Here is a 20,067-nt window from a genome sequence, read left to right on the forward strand (position 1 = left end):
TTTTTTACTTTTCTTAACTGCATTTCATTTTTTTTCACAAACTGAATATATTGTATACAGTAATTACAGTTTTTTAAATTTTATTTCATATTTGTCTTTACTATCCCTAATTAGGCTTGTTATTTTGGCATTTCAGGCTCATTTTCAGCATGAAGTCTGTGCTTTCTGGGATGTGATTGTTTAGTTGATTAATATATTTATTTATACTGGGTGTGTGAGATAATTATTTTTCAGGATTGTTTCCAATTTTGTGCAAAACAACCCTGCATGCTATTATGCAGTACAACTATGGAAGCTTGTTTCCACTACAAGAAAAAAAAAAAACTAATTATACAATTAAAAAATAAAAAATTAAAGTAATCGCAACTTTTTGTCAGATTTGTGGGGGGACATAAACACAGAATATGCTCGGAATTGCAAGAAATTAAGTCAGACTTTAAGTTTATCTCGCAATTCTGACTTTTTCCAGGTAATATCTCAGTTTTTCTCAGAATTTCAAAAAAAAAAAAAAAAAAAAGTCTGATTCATGAAATATAAATTCATAAATGCGAGGGAAAAGTCAAAACAGAAAAAAAATGAATAAATAAAAAATCTGAATTGTGAGATGTAACTCAGAATTTAGAGAAAAATAGTCAGAGCTATGAAAAAGAAAGTCAGACTTCTGAATTCATTGTTTGTAATTCTGACGTTTTCTCAAAATTCTGACAAATATGAATTTATTTTTATTTTTTTGAGTTTGTTTCTCATAAGTCTGATTTTTCTTTCTCAGAACTGAGCTTATATCTCACAATTCACACCTCTGTCTCACAATTCTGAGAATAACTTTGAGACAAACTTTATATCTTGCATTTCTCATTTTTTATCTCAAAATTCTGAACAGCAAATCTGATTTTTTTTTCTGAAAAAATTGTGAGATATAAATTCAAAATAAAAATAAAAATTAAAAAAAATTAACTCTGAAGTCTGACTTTCTTTTTCGTTGTTCTGACTATTTTTCTCTGAATTGTGAGGAAAAAGACAGAAATGCAACTCATAATTCAGAGAACAACAGCCAAAATTGCAAAAAAGAAAGTCAGACTTTCGTAATTGTGACTTCCTTTTTTTTTAAATATAATTTGAGATTATATTTTAACATTATTTATTTCATGGTGGAAATAATTACTTGCATGACAAACAAAGAGTATTACTCTAACATAATTAGTTAATATATTAACAATGAATAAGATATTTCAATATATGTCTCTTTTGATAAATTGATGATAATAGCGCTCTGTTCCTGTCCAAGTATTGGCGCAACTAAGTAACCAGTGCATCTCTCGGCGCCCTCTGCTGGTGAACACAATCACTACACGGCTGCTGTGGACTGCTGTAACGTACCGATGGTTCCTGGCGGGCAGGGCTGCTTGGCCACGAGGCCCTGCCGTGTTTTGGGCCAGGTGATGGAGGAGTCGGTGACGGGGCTGCAGAACTCCACGGCGATGTTGGGCAGGACGGAGGACGGGTCGGAGCGCGCCGTGACCTCGGGAAGAGCCGCCGGCTGCCGCTCTGTGGCGGTGCTGCGTGGGGCCGCCGGCGTCGTGGAGGGAGATCGGGTGCTGCTGGTCATGGTGGTGCTGGTGGAGGTGGAGGTGGAGGCGGTCGTCATGGTGATGGTGACCGGGCGAGTCGTGGTGCGCGTCGTCGTCGTGTCCATTAAGACGTTTCCTGAGGAGGAAGTTTCTGGAATCAGAAGAAAAAAATTGTTATAAAACGGATAGTTCTGGTCCTTGATTCTGATTGGTTGAGCCACGTTCGAAGCTGTTGTAAATTACTCTACAAACATACACCTCTTTGTTTCTGTGTGTTGCTCAGCAACCAATTTGATGCAACCACAACCGTTTCTGAGGAACTACATTGTTTGGCAGAAGGATAGTGTTTTTATCAATATCATTACATTTTATTTGCCTTGTTTTATTTTGTGAAACCTTGCTACGTATATGGAATAACCATTATATAAAAGCAATAAGCCCTGTGAAGCCGTGGTTTACAGTGAATTTATAACAGCTAAGCTCTGCCTCGTGCCTAACAACTCCCCTTAGCTGTTATAAATTCACTGTAAACCACGGCTTCACAGGGCTTATTGCTTTATTTTAGAACACAACGAATTATATTTCAATCAGAAATTATATTTCCTGTAATAATGACCATTATTATACATAGTAACACATTATCCAGCAGCAAATTGCTTAAATAAAAATCAACCAAGCAGCATCCTGAAGAAAACGACTTCATACTGAGAAACAAAATCACACAGTTATATAAAGATCTAGAGGACATTTCATTGCAGACATTTCTCTTATTCATCTTTATTATTAAATCTACTTCTGAATTTCTTGTCAAAGTAAACTCTCATCAAAAAGCACAAGAGTTTGAGTTTAACTTTAGCTTAACACTAAGCCAAACACCAAAAAAAAAAATAATAATAAGTGCTGTCTGCATTGTTAGGGATTCAAGATATATTTTTATTATGTGCCAGGAGTGCTAGAAACAGGAGTGCCAGGAGTGCTAGAAACCCTCTTGTTTTTCTCATGATTATGATTACTAGAGGTTCAAAGGCAGAATATGTTTTCACTGCTTACTGCTGTTATGCCAGATGTGTTGCTATGGTAACTACACCTTCAACTCTAAATCTGTAAAATCAATAAAAACATGTATTATACTTTATTGTACATATTAACAACAACCTACAGTTCACACCTATACAATACCTAGAAAACCTCCACACCAGTGAGATACTATTACAGTTGTTTTTTCATCAATTCAATTTTATTTTTTATATTTTCTGTTTTCATTTTAAACTTTTAGTTACATTTTTAGTCATTTTGTTGTGTTTTTGTTATTATTGTTATTACTAGTTTAATGTCAATATAGTTTTTAATAACTTATTTCAGTTCAGTATTAGTTAATACATCAAGTTAAACTAAATTAATATTTTATTATACATATATACACACATATACATACACACACACATATATATATATATATATATATATATATATATATATATATATATAATTTTATTTTTATTTTTATATGAGCTAATGTTTTTTTAACAGTTTTTTTTTGATGGTTTATGGTATACCAGCTTACCATAGAAACATATTAATATGCATATTAAAAATTTGAAGAAACTGCAATACACAGAAAAAAAAAAAACATACAGTATGTGTGTGTGTGAAAATTACTCCCCTAGCAGGCATACAATACATACACCCACACAAAAGAAACCAAGAAACACCACTAACCAAAATGCTATTTTCATTCCAATACCTGCTCATCTATAAAAACAGAAACAGGTTGCTTTAAGCAGCTTTAGTGCAATTATTAAAAAGATGAAAGCAAGCAAGCAAATGAATAAGTAAATACATTCTAATCTTATGAAGAATGTCTGCTGCTCAATTAATCAATAAAATCTAAATCACATTATGGCTTTAAATGAGTATTCAACTACAAAAAAGATGCAATTAAACTGCACAGCATGCTCCAAAGTGCATACACACTCAATATATCCATTCATTTTTAATACACAGATTGATATATTTCACAGGAATCACATTAATTGTTTGTTCAAATCATTCAGCAATATTACCAAGATAAACTTTACATGCACTGATGAACGGATCAGAATAAGAGCAGAAATGTGCATGACGTGAGTAAACAGACCGAATGATCAGCTGCTGTCAGTTCTCCAAACACAAATACAGGGCTGAAATGATCTGGCTGCTTCTGTGAGTCTCTGATACTCTGAGCCTCCAAGGAGCTAATGTGCTAATAAACACAGAAACCAGCAAGAGAGAGAGGAAAACAAAGCAATAAGCCAACAAAACAGACTCGGGAGGAATTATGGGAAAGGCCCACGACCCAGCAAACACACACACACATACACACACAGGCTCTTGTGCTGTAGGGTGATGTGACGGTAATAGTTTTGTGTTTGTGTGGGCAGAACATCGACTCCGATCTATAATTGTTTACATTACAGAAAATTACATTTCCTGCCGTTTTCACAAACTGACCGCGTACGGCCAGCAGCGCTAGCGCTAACTTCACTGGTAAGAGAGTCTCCGCGGTCTATTAGCAAAGAACTGCCCATTCAGAGTGGAAGAGACATCTGACCGACATGTAAACCTGCCAACCACAGTCTGGTATCGGTTTAGCACACCATTTAGAGACATCAACGATCCCACAATATAACCATGAAAACTAATTCACCAAATGGTACAGTGATCACGGCTCATGAATAGACATAACTCACTGCACTCAAGTGCTTCCAACAAAACACTGAAATAAATACATGAATAAAGACCAAATCACAGCCCATTACAGCATTACATCACTTGCTCAGCAATGGATGCTCTGCAGTGAATGGGTGCCGTCAGAATGAGAGTCCAAACAGCTGATAAAAACATCACAATAACCCACAACACTCAAGTCCATCAGTTAACATCTTGAGAAACCAAAAGCTGGTGATTAATCTGTGCTGATTTTTCTCCTGATTCAGAACAGATGACTTTTCCACTGGCGTTACTATTAATTATGGACTTGAAATGTCTTGAATTTGTTTCTTCCAAACACGCAGCTTTTGTCTTCTCAAGATGTTAAGTGATGGACCGGAGTGGTGCGGATTATTGTGATGTTTTTATCAGCTGTTTGGACTCTCATTCTGACGGCACCCATTCACTGCAGAGCATTCCTTCCTGAGCAAGTGATGCAATGCTACATTTCTCCAAATCTGATGAAGAAACAAACTCATCTACATCTTGGACGGCCTGAAGGTGAGGACATTTTCAGCACATTTTCATTATGAACTGTTCCTTTAAAGTCCATAATTGCTTGAGTGTCTGCTAGCATGCAAACTAGATCTACATGTTAATATTCACGCCAGTGTTTTTATGTGCTGTAACATAATGAAGTTATTTCAGTAACTCAGATTTTGATTATTAATATTGTTTATTAATTTCACAAACCCTACGCTTGACCACTATTAATTCTTTGATGAGCAATTAAAAGTTCAGCATCACCTGCTGCAGGAGTTAATTCTCTTTTAAAACTTTAATAAGTTGTGCCCAGAGGGCTTCTATACTTGTATAGAAGAGAAAATCAACCTGATTATTAATTTTTCTTCCTATTTTTGGCCTCGGCCGTATTATAGATAAGGATAGTGATAGTCCGAAGAGAGGCTAATGGGATCAGGTGTCCACCTGCACGTCTTCAACTTGATGATTAGTTTTAAACAAGCTATAAGTTTGGTGCAATCCAACCACATTATGCATGATATTTCACATCCAGTTTTAATTTTGAACAATTTGTATTTTCTGAGTAGTATCTATTAGTTAAAACACATATTTAAGTTTTTAATTACTTCTGCATGCCAAGAAGCATGTAGAAGGAACCTTTTTATAGGGGTCATGAACTGTCTTTATTTTTTTATTTTGTACTGTTCTCTGAGGTCCACTTATAACGTTACCAAGATTTTTACATCAAAAGCATTATTTAGAAGTAATAAGCTATTTTCTCCTCATCAGAATGCTCTGTTTTAATAGGTGTGGTGGATTGTAGACTTAGAAGTAAACGCCCACTGCTATGATTGGCTAACAGTTGTGTATGTTTGACGGCCTACATCCTTCGTAGATGGATGCATAAATACTCAGTACATATCAAATGATCTGTAATAACAGACAAAGCAATAGTGACCACGTAATAAAAAATGTTACTCACATTTGTGACCCTGGACCACAAAACCAGTCTTAACTCGCTGGGCTATATTTGTAGCAATAGCCAAAAATACATTGTATGGGTCAAAATTATAGATTTTTTATTTTATGCCAAAAATCATTAGCATATTAAGTAAAGATCTTGTTCCATGAAGATATTTTGTAAATTTCTTACCGTAAATGTATCAAAACTTAATTTTTGATTAGTAATATGCATTGCTAAGAACTTCATTTGGAGGCGATTTTCTCAATATTTAGATTTTTTTGCACCCTCAGATTCCAGATTTTCAAATAGTTGTATCTCGGCCAAATATTATCCGATCCTAACAAACCATACATCAATGGAAAGCTTATTTATTCAGCTTCAGATGATGTATAAATCTCAATTTCGAAAAATTTACACTTAAGACTGGTTTTGTCGTCCTGGGTCACATTTGTGTGGTGGGACATCAAATCAAACTTAATATAGTTGCACAGCTTCGTCTTTTAGTTTCAATCTTTCTGAAGATCCTGCATAGAATTGTGCTATGATTGTAAACTAATCCGAGATAAAATGAAGTGTACAAAGGACCAAGTTCTTACTGATGCGGCCTTCATCAAATAAAGTTTATTGTTTGGATTCTGTGTAGACCTGCTTTTGCCACTCTTGTCATTTACCTACTACATGCTAGGGGTGGGCGTATCGATCCTAATATCAATAGTATCGATACCAATGTTGGTATTGGTATCGGATCGATACTAGCCTGTTAAGATCAATATTTTAGGTTAATTTTTTCTCCTATACACTTAATGCATTGTTTAATACATTCAACAAAGTGTAGACATGTCTGTGGGTGTATATTCCGCTCTTTTCACATCTCGTATGCAAACATCGATGCTCCTCCCCTGCTACGCTGTTTTGTTGTCATGCCGTCACATGACCCAGTGGCTCAAGTGCATGCGGATACAGCGCGAGATGGAAAGGTAGAACTCCGAGCTACAGAAGAAATGAAAAGGGGAGGAAGGAAATCCTTCACATAGTGCATATTGTATATAATTGTATACCGAATTTGTCCTTTTTATGCAGTATCACTGTAAAGTGTATACTGAGTTTGGCCTTATTTGGCATTATTTCTTAATGCATTTAGCCACTTTAAATGATTTCATTATAATGGTTTTCTATGGGAGTAAAATGCTTAACATGTAATTTAGCCTGTTTGCATATATATTCATTGTAGGCCTATATATTTTTATAAACTATAGGCTACCGAATTTGGCCTTTTCATATCACAGTTTTTTTTTTTTTTTTTATTGCAATAATAACAAACAAATATTACAGTATGTATAAAACAAAGAGAAAATACAGTGCGTACATAACATACGGAAATCCTTTCAACACTAAACGAGTTATTGTTTAATAGGCCTAGTTCTTTTTCATATCACTGTCTTCATTCAATAAACCACTTACGTTAAACTTTTCTTTATAATGGTTTTGTTGCTTTCATATTCTGGGCACATGCTAACTTGTAGGCCTATATCTAGTTTGCAACATTAATAAAGTGTATACTGAGTTTTGTTTTTAATATTACGTTCTTAATTTATTAAGCCACGTTAATTATCTTTATAACTCTTTTCTATGGGAGGAAAATATTTAAAATAAAACTGTGCATTGCTTTCATGTTCTGGGCTCCTCTGCCTGCAAAGTCCTTTTAGAAAGGCAAATAATATCCACGTAGCTTTAAGGTGAATATAATATTAGTCACATCAACATCAGTATTGTTAATTGTTGTTGGTCATTTAAATGTATGTTTTTTTAAATGACAAGTATCGATATCGGCGATACTGGCCCTTTATTTACTCGGTATTGGATCGATAACAAAATTTGCAGTATCGCACACCCCTACTACATGCGCAAGTCAGTGGGCGGGGCTAAACGGGCAGCAGCGTAGAATCGGTGGGCGGGGCTAAACGGGCAGCAGCGTAGAATCGGTGGGCGGGGCTAAACAGGCAGTGCTGTACAGGGCTCCAGACTGCAACTAAAACGGTCGCATTTGCGACCGTAAATATTAACTTGTGAAGGAAGTTTTTGCTGAGGTCGCCACTGGTGACTATATAAATTTATATGTTATGAATAAAAAATTTGCATGTAATGCCTTTTTTCCTGATTGTTTTGCAATCACATCGTTTGCTGTGGACGTAATAAATTCAGACGATGCGCATCAAAGTTTTAGTGGAAAAACAGCCTGCTATAAGCAACTCCAGTTGTGACGGCATGAGAGAGATCGAAAATGGGCAGAAAAGCAGTGTCTATTTTGTGCACAACTTGAACAAACTACAACAGGTAAATTGTTATCGTTAAAATATAAAATATTGTTAACAATATAATTTAATTGATACTATGGCTTCTTGTTAAGTTTAGTCTATGCTGTGTTCTGTCAATACGTGAACTTCATATTATTTGTAGCTCACTTGCCATCCAATAATCACAATAAGCTTTGTGCTTTGTTAATAAACAAAATATCATTTTTTAAATTTTGCCAAATTCATAAGGAAATTCAAACAATAAATATGGTTTTGGTGCTCTTTAATGCAGCATGAGCGAACGCTTTAGCGCCTCAGTTCAAGCGATAAGTTAACCCATCATATCTTTCTCTTTACTACTATAGTACGAAATGAACATCAAAGGGTACGCTTACAGTGCAACTGACTGAAATGTCAGTGTTTCAGTGTTTCAAACTAAACTAAAGAATTATTTGTGACTGTATATAATTCTTAAGTTGGAAAAGACGTTTAGTTTCCACTTTAAGCGAACCTTAGTTCCCAGCATCTACAAGATAGGCTGAAAAAATGCTGATAAAAGACAAGAAAATATGAGACATAAACACATGACAGTATGACCAAAATGGTCATTTTTAACAAAGGTGTTAAAAAAATAACGTTTATTCTGTGGCACCTAAAAAAAATTAGTTGGCGCCTAGATTTGTTTCTTATAGGAGCCAATGGCTTCTTAATTGATTGTTAATTTTGTTTTTTGCTTTTTTTTTGGAGCCCTGCTGTAGAAGCAGGCGTTGATCTTGATTCTGCGGAGGCGGTGTTTAGTCACACTATTACGTCATAGAGTCGTACATTCCACAACCTGTCCTTTTTGCAGATTGGCTTAAATATAAGCTGTTTTTAGAAACTTTAGAAAGTATTGGAGTTCTGAAACTTACAGGATGTTTTTATAGTATAATGACCTATTATATGTCAAAAGATCAACCGAATTTTGGTCTCTCAGTTCATGACCCCTTTAACAATAAATGATAACAATGCTTAATAATTAATACATTAAATAATTGATAATTATATATGAACACACTATAATTACATTAATAATAATAATAATAATAATCATAATTTTTTTAAGCCAATGTCATAACCTACCACAAGCCAATTGCTGAGGACAAAACATATACATAGCCACACATATACAATCGCACACGCAAAGATTGCAAACACTCTCATTTTGAGACTCCATTATAAACATTCACAGCATGTGAATCAATGACAGCCACGAGTGCAGCTTCCAGCAGCTCTGCATCATTAAACACAAACGCACAGAGACGCTTCATCAGGCGCTGAGGGAGGAAAATGCTTTAAACCTCCAGACGTAGCAGAAAGATTCCTCCCAAAACCACCTGACCACGACCACGACACCTCAAAACACACTTCAGCTCACGCCTGATGTTTCCTGATATCTGCAACGACTAAAGATGATTATATACATCATGTGACCATGCAGTAATTCTCACTGCAAGTTAATTAGCCTTTTTCACACTTCCGCGTTCCTGGCTTCCGGATTGGCGCTTGCAGGGTAAAAGTTTTTCCGGTGACAACAGCGGCCGTACTGAACAAGAATGAATTCGAGAATCAAAGTCTTTTTTTACAAATTAGATCCTATGAAAATGCTTGAACTGCCGGTAATGACAAAGTGCAAACATTTCACTATAAACTGTTTGGTCAGCTCGGGTCATCACAAATACAAGTTTGATTAATTCTAAATGGTGGCATTTATAATTCAGTTAGCTTTGCCGTTCTGTCCGTTTGGTGCTGGCTGTGCATTATGACTCTCCACGTGATTTTTTCGCTATTACTATTATTATTATTATTATTATAAAAGTAATGTTGTATTTTCTAATTGCTCTCCTTTGCATTATTAATGTGATGGCGTAAATGTGCGTTGTATAATGTGCCCTGGGAAATATATATTAAACAAGAGATGACTTGGATTCATGGCTTTGTTCCTATTCTATCGGGATTACGTTGATGTGTTGAATTTAATATGTTTCCACCGGACTGAGAATTGTATAGGCTATTCTTGGAAAAATGTGCATGGTCATAAATGTAATTTATCATGATGAGGTGATTCGAGGGAAATGACTGAGTAAACTGAGATAATACGCTCAAATGTACCGGAGATCAAAGACTATTTAAAAAAGGGACTTTGCCGGAGACGGAGAATAGAAAATATGCGGTGCTATGTTAAGCTTAATTAGCTCACGAGTCAGCAGTCTGAGTGGCCATATAAGTTACAAACAAGTAAAATGTTATTTCTTTATAGATTATATAACAACTTGGAAAACAGAAAAGGTAAGAAGCATTATTTGAGAAAAGGGCATACTGATATAATAGGCGCAGACCTGTGAGGGAACTAACTTTACCCTGTACTGACGTAATTTCCGATTTTTGTGAAAAAGGCTTTTGTTACATTTCAATACATTTCAATGTTAATTTGTCAAATTTCAACTGATTATAATTTCAATAGGCTGCTTAAAATGATCATTTATAACTGCACACACTGCTGTGAGCATAAATGTCTAATTTTAATGGAAATCATTTTAATTTACTTCAATATTGTCATTTCATCACTGCCGCAGAGCTACATGTTAAAATATTTCACAAAACCCCAGTAACTACCCAGAATACTCTAGCAACTCCTAGAAACCATCCATGACACCCTAGAAACCACCCAGAACACCTTGGCAATTGCATAGCAACCACCCACAATACCTTGGTAACCGCATATAAACACCTTAGCAACCTAACAACCATGCAGAACACCTTACCAACTCCCTAGCAACAACCCATAAAACCCTGGTAACTGTATAGCAACCACCCATAACAACTTGGTAACCACACAGAAACACCCTAGCAACCACGCAGAACACCCTACAAACTCCCTAGAAACCACCCAGAACACTGATCTACTGATCAAAAGCGACAGTAAAAACATTTATTATACTACAAAAGATTTATATTTCAAATAAATGCTTTTCTTTTTTAATTTATTTTCATCTGTGAATCCTGGAAAATACAATGAATCATGGTTTCCAGCACAACTGTTTTTAACTTTGACAATAAGAAATCTTCAAGCTTATTGCATTTTAAATTAAATAAATGTGTTAAATTGTCAGCCCTAGTTGCTTATTATGTATAATTAATTTGTGTCAGTAACTTAAACATGACTGTTTCCTGTGGAGCAGATGAAGACGCACTGACCGAAGCTGCACATGAATCAGGCGATCTGATTGAAGTGTGTGTGGTCTGAACCATCAAAACCAACTCAATTAACTCAACCTGTCAATCTGTAAATCTGCCTGTAATTTCCAATCCATGGAAGAAATGTTCTTAAAACATTCTGTCCATTATCAGGATTGACGGCAGATGCGACAGTGTTCCGCGCAGTGCGCCACGTTTTAGCCGCGTGCTATTACACTTAATTTGAAGTGCTCTTCTTGTCATAATTATCTCTCGTTCGTCTTCTCAGCACCAAAGAAAATGAAGAGAAGTTTCTCTGGCTGTCAGAAAGAGCTCATTACTTTGAATTGTCTCTCTATTCTGGTGTCTTATCAGTGCGAGTGAGAACTGGCTCGACTCATTCATGTCTGGCAGAAAGATGAAGCATCTCTATCACTGCTCACTCACAGCCATGCTTAATTAACATTTGGACCCTTTTAACTGTTCCGATCATACTGCATGCACACACACACACACACACACACACACGTTTGTTGTGAACTGTTGAATGCCAGAGTCAGCTCTCTGATTCTTAACCCATGGGACAAAACTCACACTTTCACCTGCTGTTAGTTTTTAAAATACTAATATTGACACTTTGATATTAAAGGAATTGTCTTTGTGTCTCTTTATCTGCAATGTCCTAGTAATGACCCAGAACACCCTAGCAACACCCTAGAAACTTCATAGCAACTCCCCAGCAACCATCCAAACACCTGCATAGTAGCTACACAGAAAACCCTAGCAACCACAAAGCAACCAGCCAGAAGCAACCACAAAGCTACCACTCAGTACACACTAGCAACCACCTAGTAACCACACAGACCACCCCAGAAATTGCATAACAACCACCTAGAAACCAAAGAGAACGTTCCACAAATAATGTGGCAACCATAACACACCAGCAACCACCCAGAACACCCCATGAACAGCACAGCAACCACCTACGAACCACCCAGAACATACTAGCAACCACCAGAACACCCTAGCAACCACATAACAACCACCAATAACACACCAGCAAGCAGGCACCTAGCAACCAAAAAGAACACCCCAGAAATAACATAACCACCCATAACATACCAGAAACTATCCAGCAAACAATCAGAACACTGTAGCATTCACATAACAATCACTGAGAAACAACCACATAGAAATCACCTTGCAACCACTCAGTACCCCCTAACAATCACATAGCAACCACTTAGAAACCAAACAGAACACTCCAGAAATACCATAGAAGCCATAACATACAAGAAACCACCCAAAACACCCCAGAAAAAACATAGCAACCACCTAGGAACCAAACTTAGCAACCACTCAGAACATCCCAACAACCACTTAGCAACCACATAACAACCAGTGATAACACATCTGCAAACACCCAGAACACCCTAGCAGCCACCTATCAATCCAACAAAACACCCAAGCAACCGCATAACAACCACTTAGCAACAGCCTAGCAACCACCCAGTGCATGCTAGTAACCATACAACAACTGCAATGCCTTCAAATTTCAAGCTTTTAAACTACATCAAACTTCATGTCTAGAAAAGTGTGTCTTGACCAACTTTTAAAAAAATAATAATAATTTCACAACAAATGAAACCAGGTCCTGCCCTTATGCCTTTGCCTTGTTCAATAAATTTCACTCAAAAAAAACTTCTGTTTCATGCCAGACTTGAACATAAGAAGAGATAGATGAATGCATCTGAACACGTTTAACAGATCAAATCTAAAATCCTCTGGACGTAAGCTTTATTTTTCCACTTCTGCAGTCTGTTTTGTGAGGAGTCTGCAGGTCTTGACTCTGTGTGTTTTATTAGACCAAATGCCAGACAGAGTCTAAAGATCTCCAATAGTCATAGCACAAAGCTGTGCTCCTCTGAGGTCACGGCTAAACATATTTCACTCTGCATATGGGCCAGATTAGGTCAATTACCGTCTGCCTAAAGGGGCCCTGCAGAGCAGAACGCACCGGTATGGCTCGCCAACAACCATCCCACACCGGCTCCAAACATCACTGCGTTTGACGTTCCCTCACATGTTCTGAATATCAGCAAACGCAAAAGCTATAAGGAAGAGAGCTTCTATTCCACACAGCAGGTCAAAACAGGAGATCAGTATCTCACACGAAACCGTCCGTCACAACAGCTCAGCCATGTCAAGTTTCACAGGAGCCTAAAGAAAAACAAGGTCCTGGTTCAATAATGTTCACTGTTTTGAGAATTCATACCTCGCTTTACTGTGGCACAAAAATAAACATTCATTTCAAGAGAAATTTCATTACATGTTCATATACAGAAAGCCATGTTTATTTTGGTGTGAAACCATCATCTGTATCATATAAAGACCAGAGAAAATGTTCTGCACATAATGTAGGGTTTTTCTTTACTGGTGTCAGTTGTGTTATCTATTGCTGATTTCAAGGTGATTCTACTCTGTGTGATTATTTTTGAGGTTACATTCTAATTGTATTATCTGATGCTGATTTTGTTATTGTCTGATGCTGATTTTGAGGATTATATTCCAGTTTTGTAATGTGAGGCTTATGATTTTGTATTGTGAATCTGAGTGCAGATCTGATGATGATTTCTGCCCTAACTTTGTTCTCTGATGCCAATTTTAAAGATTTCAAGGTAATTCTAATATATTATGCTGAATTTAGAAAAAATCTGTGATCATGTTACCTGATGCTGATTTTGGAGAATTCATGGTTATTCTGTTATCTGACGCTGATTTATGGTCATGTTGTCTGATTTTTTGAAGATTATTTTCTAAAGATTATATTCCAGTTTTGTAATCTGAGGCTGATGATTTTGCATTGTCAATCTGAGCTTCAGATCTGAATATGATGTCATAATCAGGCACTGACCCTTTGTTCTCTGATGCTGATTTTAGACATTTCAAGGCAAATCTATTTTCTGATGCAGATTTTTAAGCATTTTTGGTTATACTTTTATCAGATGCTGATTTTAGAGATTCGTATTGCTCATATTATCTAATACTGATTGTGAAGCACTCATGCTGGTTTTTATATCTGATGCCTTTAAAAAAAAATGCTATCTGATGCTGAGTTCAGGTATTTAATGCTGATTCTGATACATGATGCTGATTCTGAATACTCCCCATTGATACTGTTATCTGATTTGTTGTTGTTGCTGTCTAATATATAGTATGATGCTGAATTTAGTCAATTCAATGAGATTCTGTTATCTGATACTCATTTGTTGTTGGTGGTGCTGTCCAATGCAGATTTTGAAGATTATGGTTGAGTTTTGTAACTTGAAGCTGATGATTTTCTAAAGCTGGGTTCCATGTCTTATGATTATTTCATTATTGGACACTGATCTTAGGACCCTGTGCAAATTTTGTTTTCTGATGCTCATTTCAGATATTCCAGTGTAATTAAATTTTTTGGAGACTCCATGCTGAATATGTCATTCTGGTATGATTCTGTCATCTTAAGCCCTATTCGGATGGGACTAGTTTTACAGGGGGTCGTTAGAGAAATTTGTGTTTCACAGATGTACAGTACTTGGCGATTTTAATCCCATCCGAATCTGTCACATCTGTGTTTTTCTCATACAATCTCTGTAATAATTCCAGAGCAAATTACCTACTGTTTTTCAGCAAACTCAGTGATCCTCTGAGAAAACTAATCCCGTCCAAATGTGAATGTCTGTGATTGTGACGATATTTTTTCACAATGTGTTTCCTTATGTGTTTTGGCCAACGTGAATTACCGTAGACGCGCTTACCGTGTGCATGTTTGATATGTTTGCCTCCCGGCAAAGAAATAAAAAAATAATAATAAAATCAAAAGCCAAATCAAGTAAACTGTTAAAGGGGTCATCGGATGCAACATGCACTTTTACAAGTTGTTAGAACTAAAATGTGTGTTGGCGGTGTGTGTACACAACCACCCTATAATGATAAAGATCCACCCAGTCTTTTTTTTGTTTTGTTTTTTTATCTCGTTAAATCATTTCCCCTTTCTCATATCAAGCCATTCTCAGATGCCTACCTGCGACGTCAAACAGACCCAGGCCCTCCCACGATTGTTGATTGACACTAGCATTTTACCTTAGAGGGGCGGCGTCAGCAGAGCTCATTAGCATTTAAAGGAACATGCACTAAAACGGCTTGCTGAAAACAGAGCTGATTTTGACAGGGTAAAAAGGGTGTTGTTTTACACTACCACTGAGAAATTTTAACCAAAGTATGTTATAGACTTTTCATTAAGGATAATTCTGTTGTATCATGATTATTTTTAGAGATTCCCTAAAGCTCCTGTTATACAGAAACATATGAGACAGAACTGAAAACACACACACAAGGCCAGTGGAGCAGGGCATAGGGACAGATGTTGTAGCACAGTGCGTATCTCTCTCTTGACTGCCTCTATAGATGAACTAAAGCTGGAGAGGGTACGCGGGGAGGGGGTGATAAAGTGTGACACACTTGTGCCCGCGAGCCAGGGGATTTTCAGCAGTGAGTAATGGAGCTGTGTGCAGCGATAAAACCAGCCTCCAGCCAAACGCTGCCTGAGACCAAAAACATATAGAGGGCCTAAAAATAAACGTACAATGCTGTATGAGTTAAATAGGTGAGTCGAGATCCTATCCAAGCCATATTTCAACCAAAAATCAACAGAAGCCTATTTCAGGATCATTAAGATTTTTTGCATTGCGACATTATTTTTTCAAAAGATTTAAGCACTTTCCCCCCACAAATTCTCATTACCAAAATGTATCCATTTTTCGCAATAATCTTCCTCATTTGATTCTTTTTTTGCCAGTAGCTTGTATTATTGCATAAAAAACAAACATGTATTTAGAGGCTAAGTGCTAAATGGCACACATGATGTGCTTGCGATCTTGAGGTGGGCATTGCTGACTGTGAAGTCTACTAGACCAGTGTTTCTCAACTCCAGTCCTGTGCACTACCAGAATGTTTTAGATGTCTCATTAATTCAAACACTCACCAAATTCAACTTATCAGCTCACTTAGTGTGTTTAGACATCTAAAACATTCTGGAATGTGGACCCCAAGGACTAGATTGTAGGGTGTCTCATTTGTTATTTTATAACTCTGAAGGTGGCATATGCCCCCCTTTTGGCTGCATTTGGATGCACTGGGACTTTTCACTGTTTGCGTCACTCTGTTTGTTTGTCCTAGTCAGACAGTCTGTGCATTAGTAGTGGGAATTTTTCAGTAACTCTTTCTGAAGAGTAGGTAGTTACAGAAATTGTGTCTTTATTTACATTTTGTTAAATTTCTGTGAAAACTGTAAAATAATTACTTTGCATTTAAATAAGATCATCAGAGATCCTGTTTTGCTATTTAAGCTATAGGAATGATTTATGAGTGAGTCATTGAATCTTTTATTCAACCAGTTCTATTTACAATACTTATTTATTCAAGCATTAAACAGGAAGGAAACCTGAGACCTTTGTTAGGAAGGTAGAATTTTAACTACAGCACTTTGTCTAAATTGTAAGTTACTCAATTTTAATTTCTTGTTAATTGTGGTTGTACAGCAATATTACACTAGCAAGTGAGTTGTTGCTCTGAATATAAGCATGGCTGTGATTTGGTCACAGTATATTCAGAATATTCTGATATTCAGAACAACAACACTGTTGCTTGCGTCATTTTGCTTGATAATGTCACCAAGACTAAAACAAAATTAAAAAAAAAATCTCATGAAGCAGCTTTGCATTTTGGGCATGTTTAAGCACATAATATGTATGCTCACTAGGTCTTGAAACAGCAATAGAATGTGATGAACAGAACCCCATCAAAGAGTCACCTTCAGATGAAGGTTAATTCCAGGAGAAACATGCCGCAGGTGTTGTGCGTTCAGAGAGAGCTCTCTCTCACACACACACACACGCACACACACACACTGCTCTCTCTGCATGTGTGATTGGAGAATGCTCTGAGTGGGTCATTTCCTGACTCTATAAATGCATGTAAGAGCATCTCAAATCACACCATCACTTAATAAAAGCAACTTCACCTCATGTCCACCCTGCCAGATAGAAACACGCACCATTACGCACAGATACACACAACAGAAACATCCTCTATGCAAGGGTGAAAATGCACTGCAAGTATGTCTGTGGCATTAAACTGGATGTGTTATTCAGGTAGAAAATTTTAAACAGTGTAACTGACTTGCTCAGCAAAATTCTCCTCAAACTATTGCTCCACAGAAAACTGACAGCAGTTCACACTAATAGCAACACTAATACGTTTAAATTGTAATACTAGCATATGTGGATGCTGAACACTGTCCAGTGTATATGCTGCCTAATATTAAAAAAAAAAAAACAAGTAGCATGTGCAGTTTCTGTCAGAAAGCAGTGGTGACGAGCAGCAGTTAGCGTGTTAGCGCTCATGACAGGCTGAGAGTGTAAATGTGGAGAGGCCACAGCTGTTACCTCACTGCCAAAAACACTTCCATTCAACTATACCCAAAACTTTCTCTTACAAATCAAGTACACCAGAAAAATGAACTGAAATGCATGCTGTCCAAACCGCTGCTGTCATCAGGGAGACATAATTGTGACTTTGAAGACAGATTTGTCTGTCAATGAAAACAAAAGCTTTCATTAAGAGAACACTCTTCTTGTTAGAGCTTGCTGGCTGAGACATCAAATAACACTACTACTACTCACAATTAGAGTTTGAATGCCTTTAGTGGACACTGAAGGATATATTTTGATACATATATATATTGTTTATATTTTTTAGAATATATTTTACAGTTATGAAAAATATAAATGGGCGGGGGTAGATTTTTTTAGTGAATTTGATTTAAAATATACAATAAGGTGTCATTTGTAAACAGTTCATGTATTAACTAACATTAACGAACAATGATCAACACATTCATTACAGCATTTATTCATCTTTGTTAATGTTAATTAATAAAAATACAGTCGTTCATTGTTAGTTCATGTTAGTTCACAGTGCATTAACTAATGTTAACAAGCACAACTTGTGATTTTAATAATGCATTAGTAAATGCTGAAATTAACATTAACTAAGATTAATAAATGTTGTAGAAGTATTGTTCAATCTTAGTTCATGTTAACTAATGTTAACTAATGAACCTTATTGTAAAGTGTTACCAAAATATTTTACATTTTTCAAAACATTACTTACATTTTTGTGTAATTATTTAAAATCTAATAGATTGTAATATAATACAGTTAAATAAAATGCAATATTTGCTTTTCTCTATTTAAAATTTTTAATGTTTTTTTATAGTTATAATAGTATATAATATAATAGAAATAGTAGATTTGCAGCAGAAATTTGTAGATTTTTTTTTTTTTTTTAAATCTAATAATGTGGTGGCAATTACAATACTTTGGCTGGCATTGAGGGTGATCTTGAAAAAAAATGGTGGAAAGCAATTCAGATTTTTTGCAAATTATTTCACTTTTTATTTTCTCTTAGCGCTGACTCCCAATACGCCTCCTACATATTACTGTGCAGCAGTAACAGTGTTTTTCCCACAGTCTTAGTGATGTTTATGAAAGTTTTCTATCTTTAAAAGGCTTTTAATTAAATGGCGAAAAGAATGTCACACATTTGAGAAACATTCGCTCTGTAATTAGCACCGATCCAGCCGACAACAATCCGACTTTCAGTAAGTAGCCACGAACTTCCCCTTCACCAGTTTCACTCGATACTTTCCAATTAAAGAGAACATTCCAAACTTTCTGCTCGACCACTAACTCAAGTAACCAGTATTGAAGCTGTGTGCCGCCCGCAGACACCAAACAACTCATTTCATTAAATCAAAAGGCAAAGCTTCCATTTTCACAACCACAACATTCCCATCAGCAACTCCACCCGCGGATTCACCAAAATCTGATTAGTAGCTGTGCTTTTAGGGAGGAGGCGGTGACTCTCATTAAAATATGTCATATTTCACCCTAACATCATAAGAAGTACAAGACAGTATTTTGCATAACAGAAATAAAGGTTATTTGTAAGACTGATAGGTTAGTAAAATTATTATTTTTTTTTTTTTGCATTGACATTTCATTATTAATAATTTAAAACTGTATATACATTTCCACCCAAATAAGTATTTTTCTCCCTTTCATTTCTGTTCATGATGATTATCATTAGATTTTTTTTATTTTATTTCTATAAGTGACATTTTTATTGAAATACAGTAAAACTAAATGATGCATTAATTTATAAATCAACAAAAATGAACAAAGTAGCACAAATAAATAAAAAAGTAAAAACGTAAAGTTATATATTTAAGGTTATTATTTTACATAATTTTTTATTTCTCATTGTACAGTAATGAGAATTTGGGTGTAAGATGTGCTTAATTTTTATGTATTATTTTAAAATAATGACAATGACAAAAAAACTTGATCTTAAAAAGAAGCTTAATTTTCTTTAAAGACTCCATGAATCACTTAATGAGTGCAGTGTTCCTTCTTGCACTGATGTATTTCCTGTAGAAACAGGAAGTTGGGAAATGACATATGGACATATACAGTGGGTACGGAAAGTATTCAGACCCCCTTAAATTTTTCACTCTTTGTTATATTGCAGCCATTTGCTAAAATCATTTAAGTTCATTTTTTTCCTCATTAATGTACACACAGCACCCCATATTGACAGAAAACACAGAATTGTTGACATTTTTGCAGATTTATTAAAAAGAAAACTGAAATATCACATGGTCCTAAGTATTCAGACCCTTTGCTGTGACACTCATATATTTAACTCAGGT

General features: G+C 35.9%; 1 protein-coding gene across 1 annotated transcript in view; it reads right to left on the reverse strand.

Moving 5' to 3' along the window:
* LOC131544472 (adhesion G protein-coupled receptor L3-like) overlaps window positions 1–20,067 on the reverse strand; it is a 309,135-nt gene that overhangs the window by 91,552 nt on the left and 197,516 nt on the right. Inside the window, 1 exon segment of the mRNA XM_058782694.1 lies at window positions 1,378–1,719. Coding sequence (XP_058638677.1) covers window positions 1,378–1,719 — 342 coding nt within the window.

Source organism: Onychostoma macrolepis, chromosome 07, assembly GCF_012432095.1.
Source record: "Onychostoma macrolepis isolate SWU-2019 chromosome 07, ASM1243209v1, whole genome shotgun sequence".
NCBI lineage: Eukaryota > Metazoa > Chordata > Actinopteri > Cypriniformes > Cyprinidae > Onychostoma > Onychostoma macrolepis.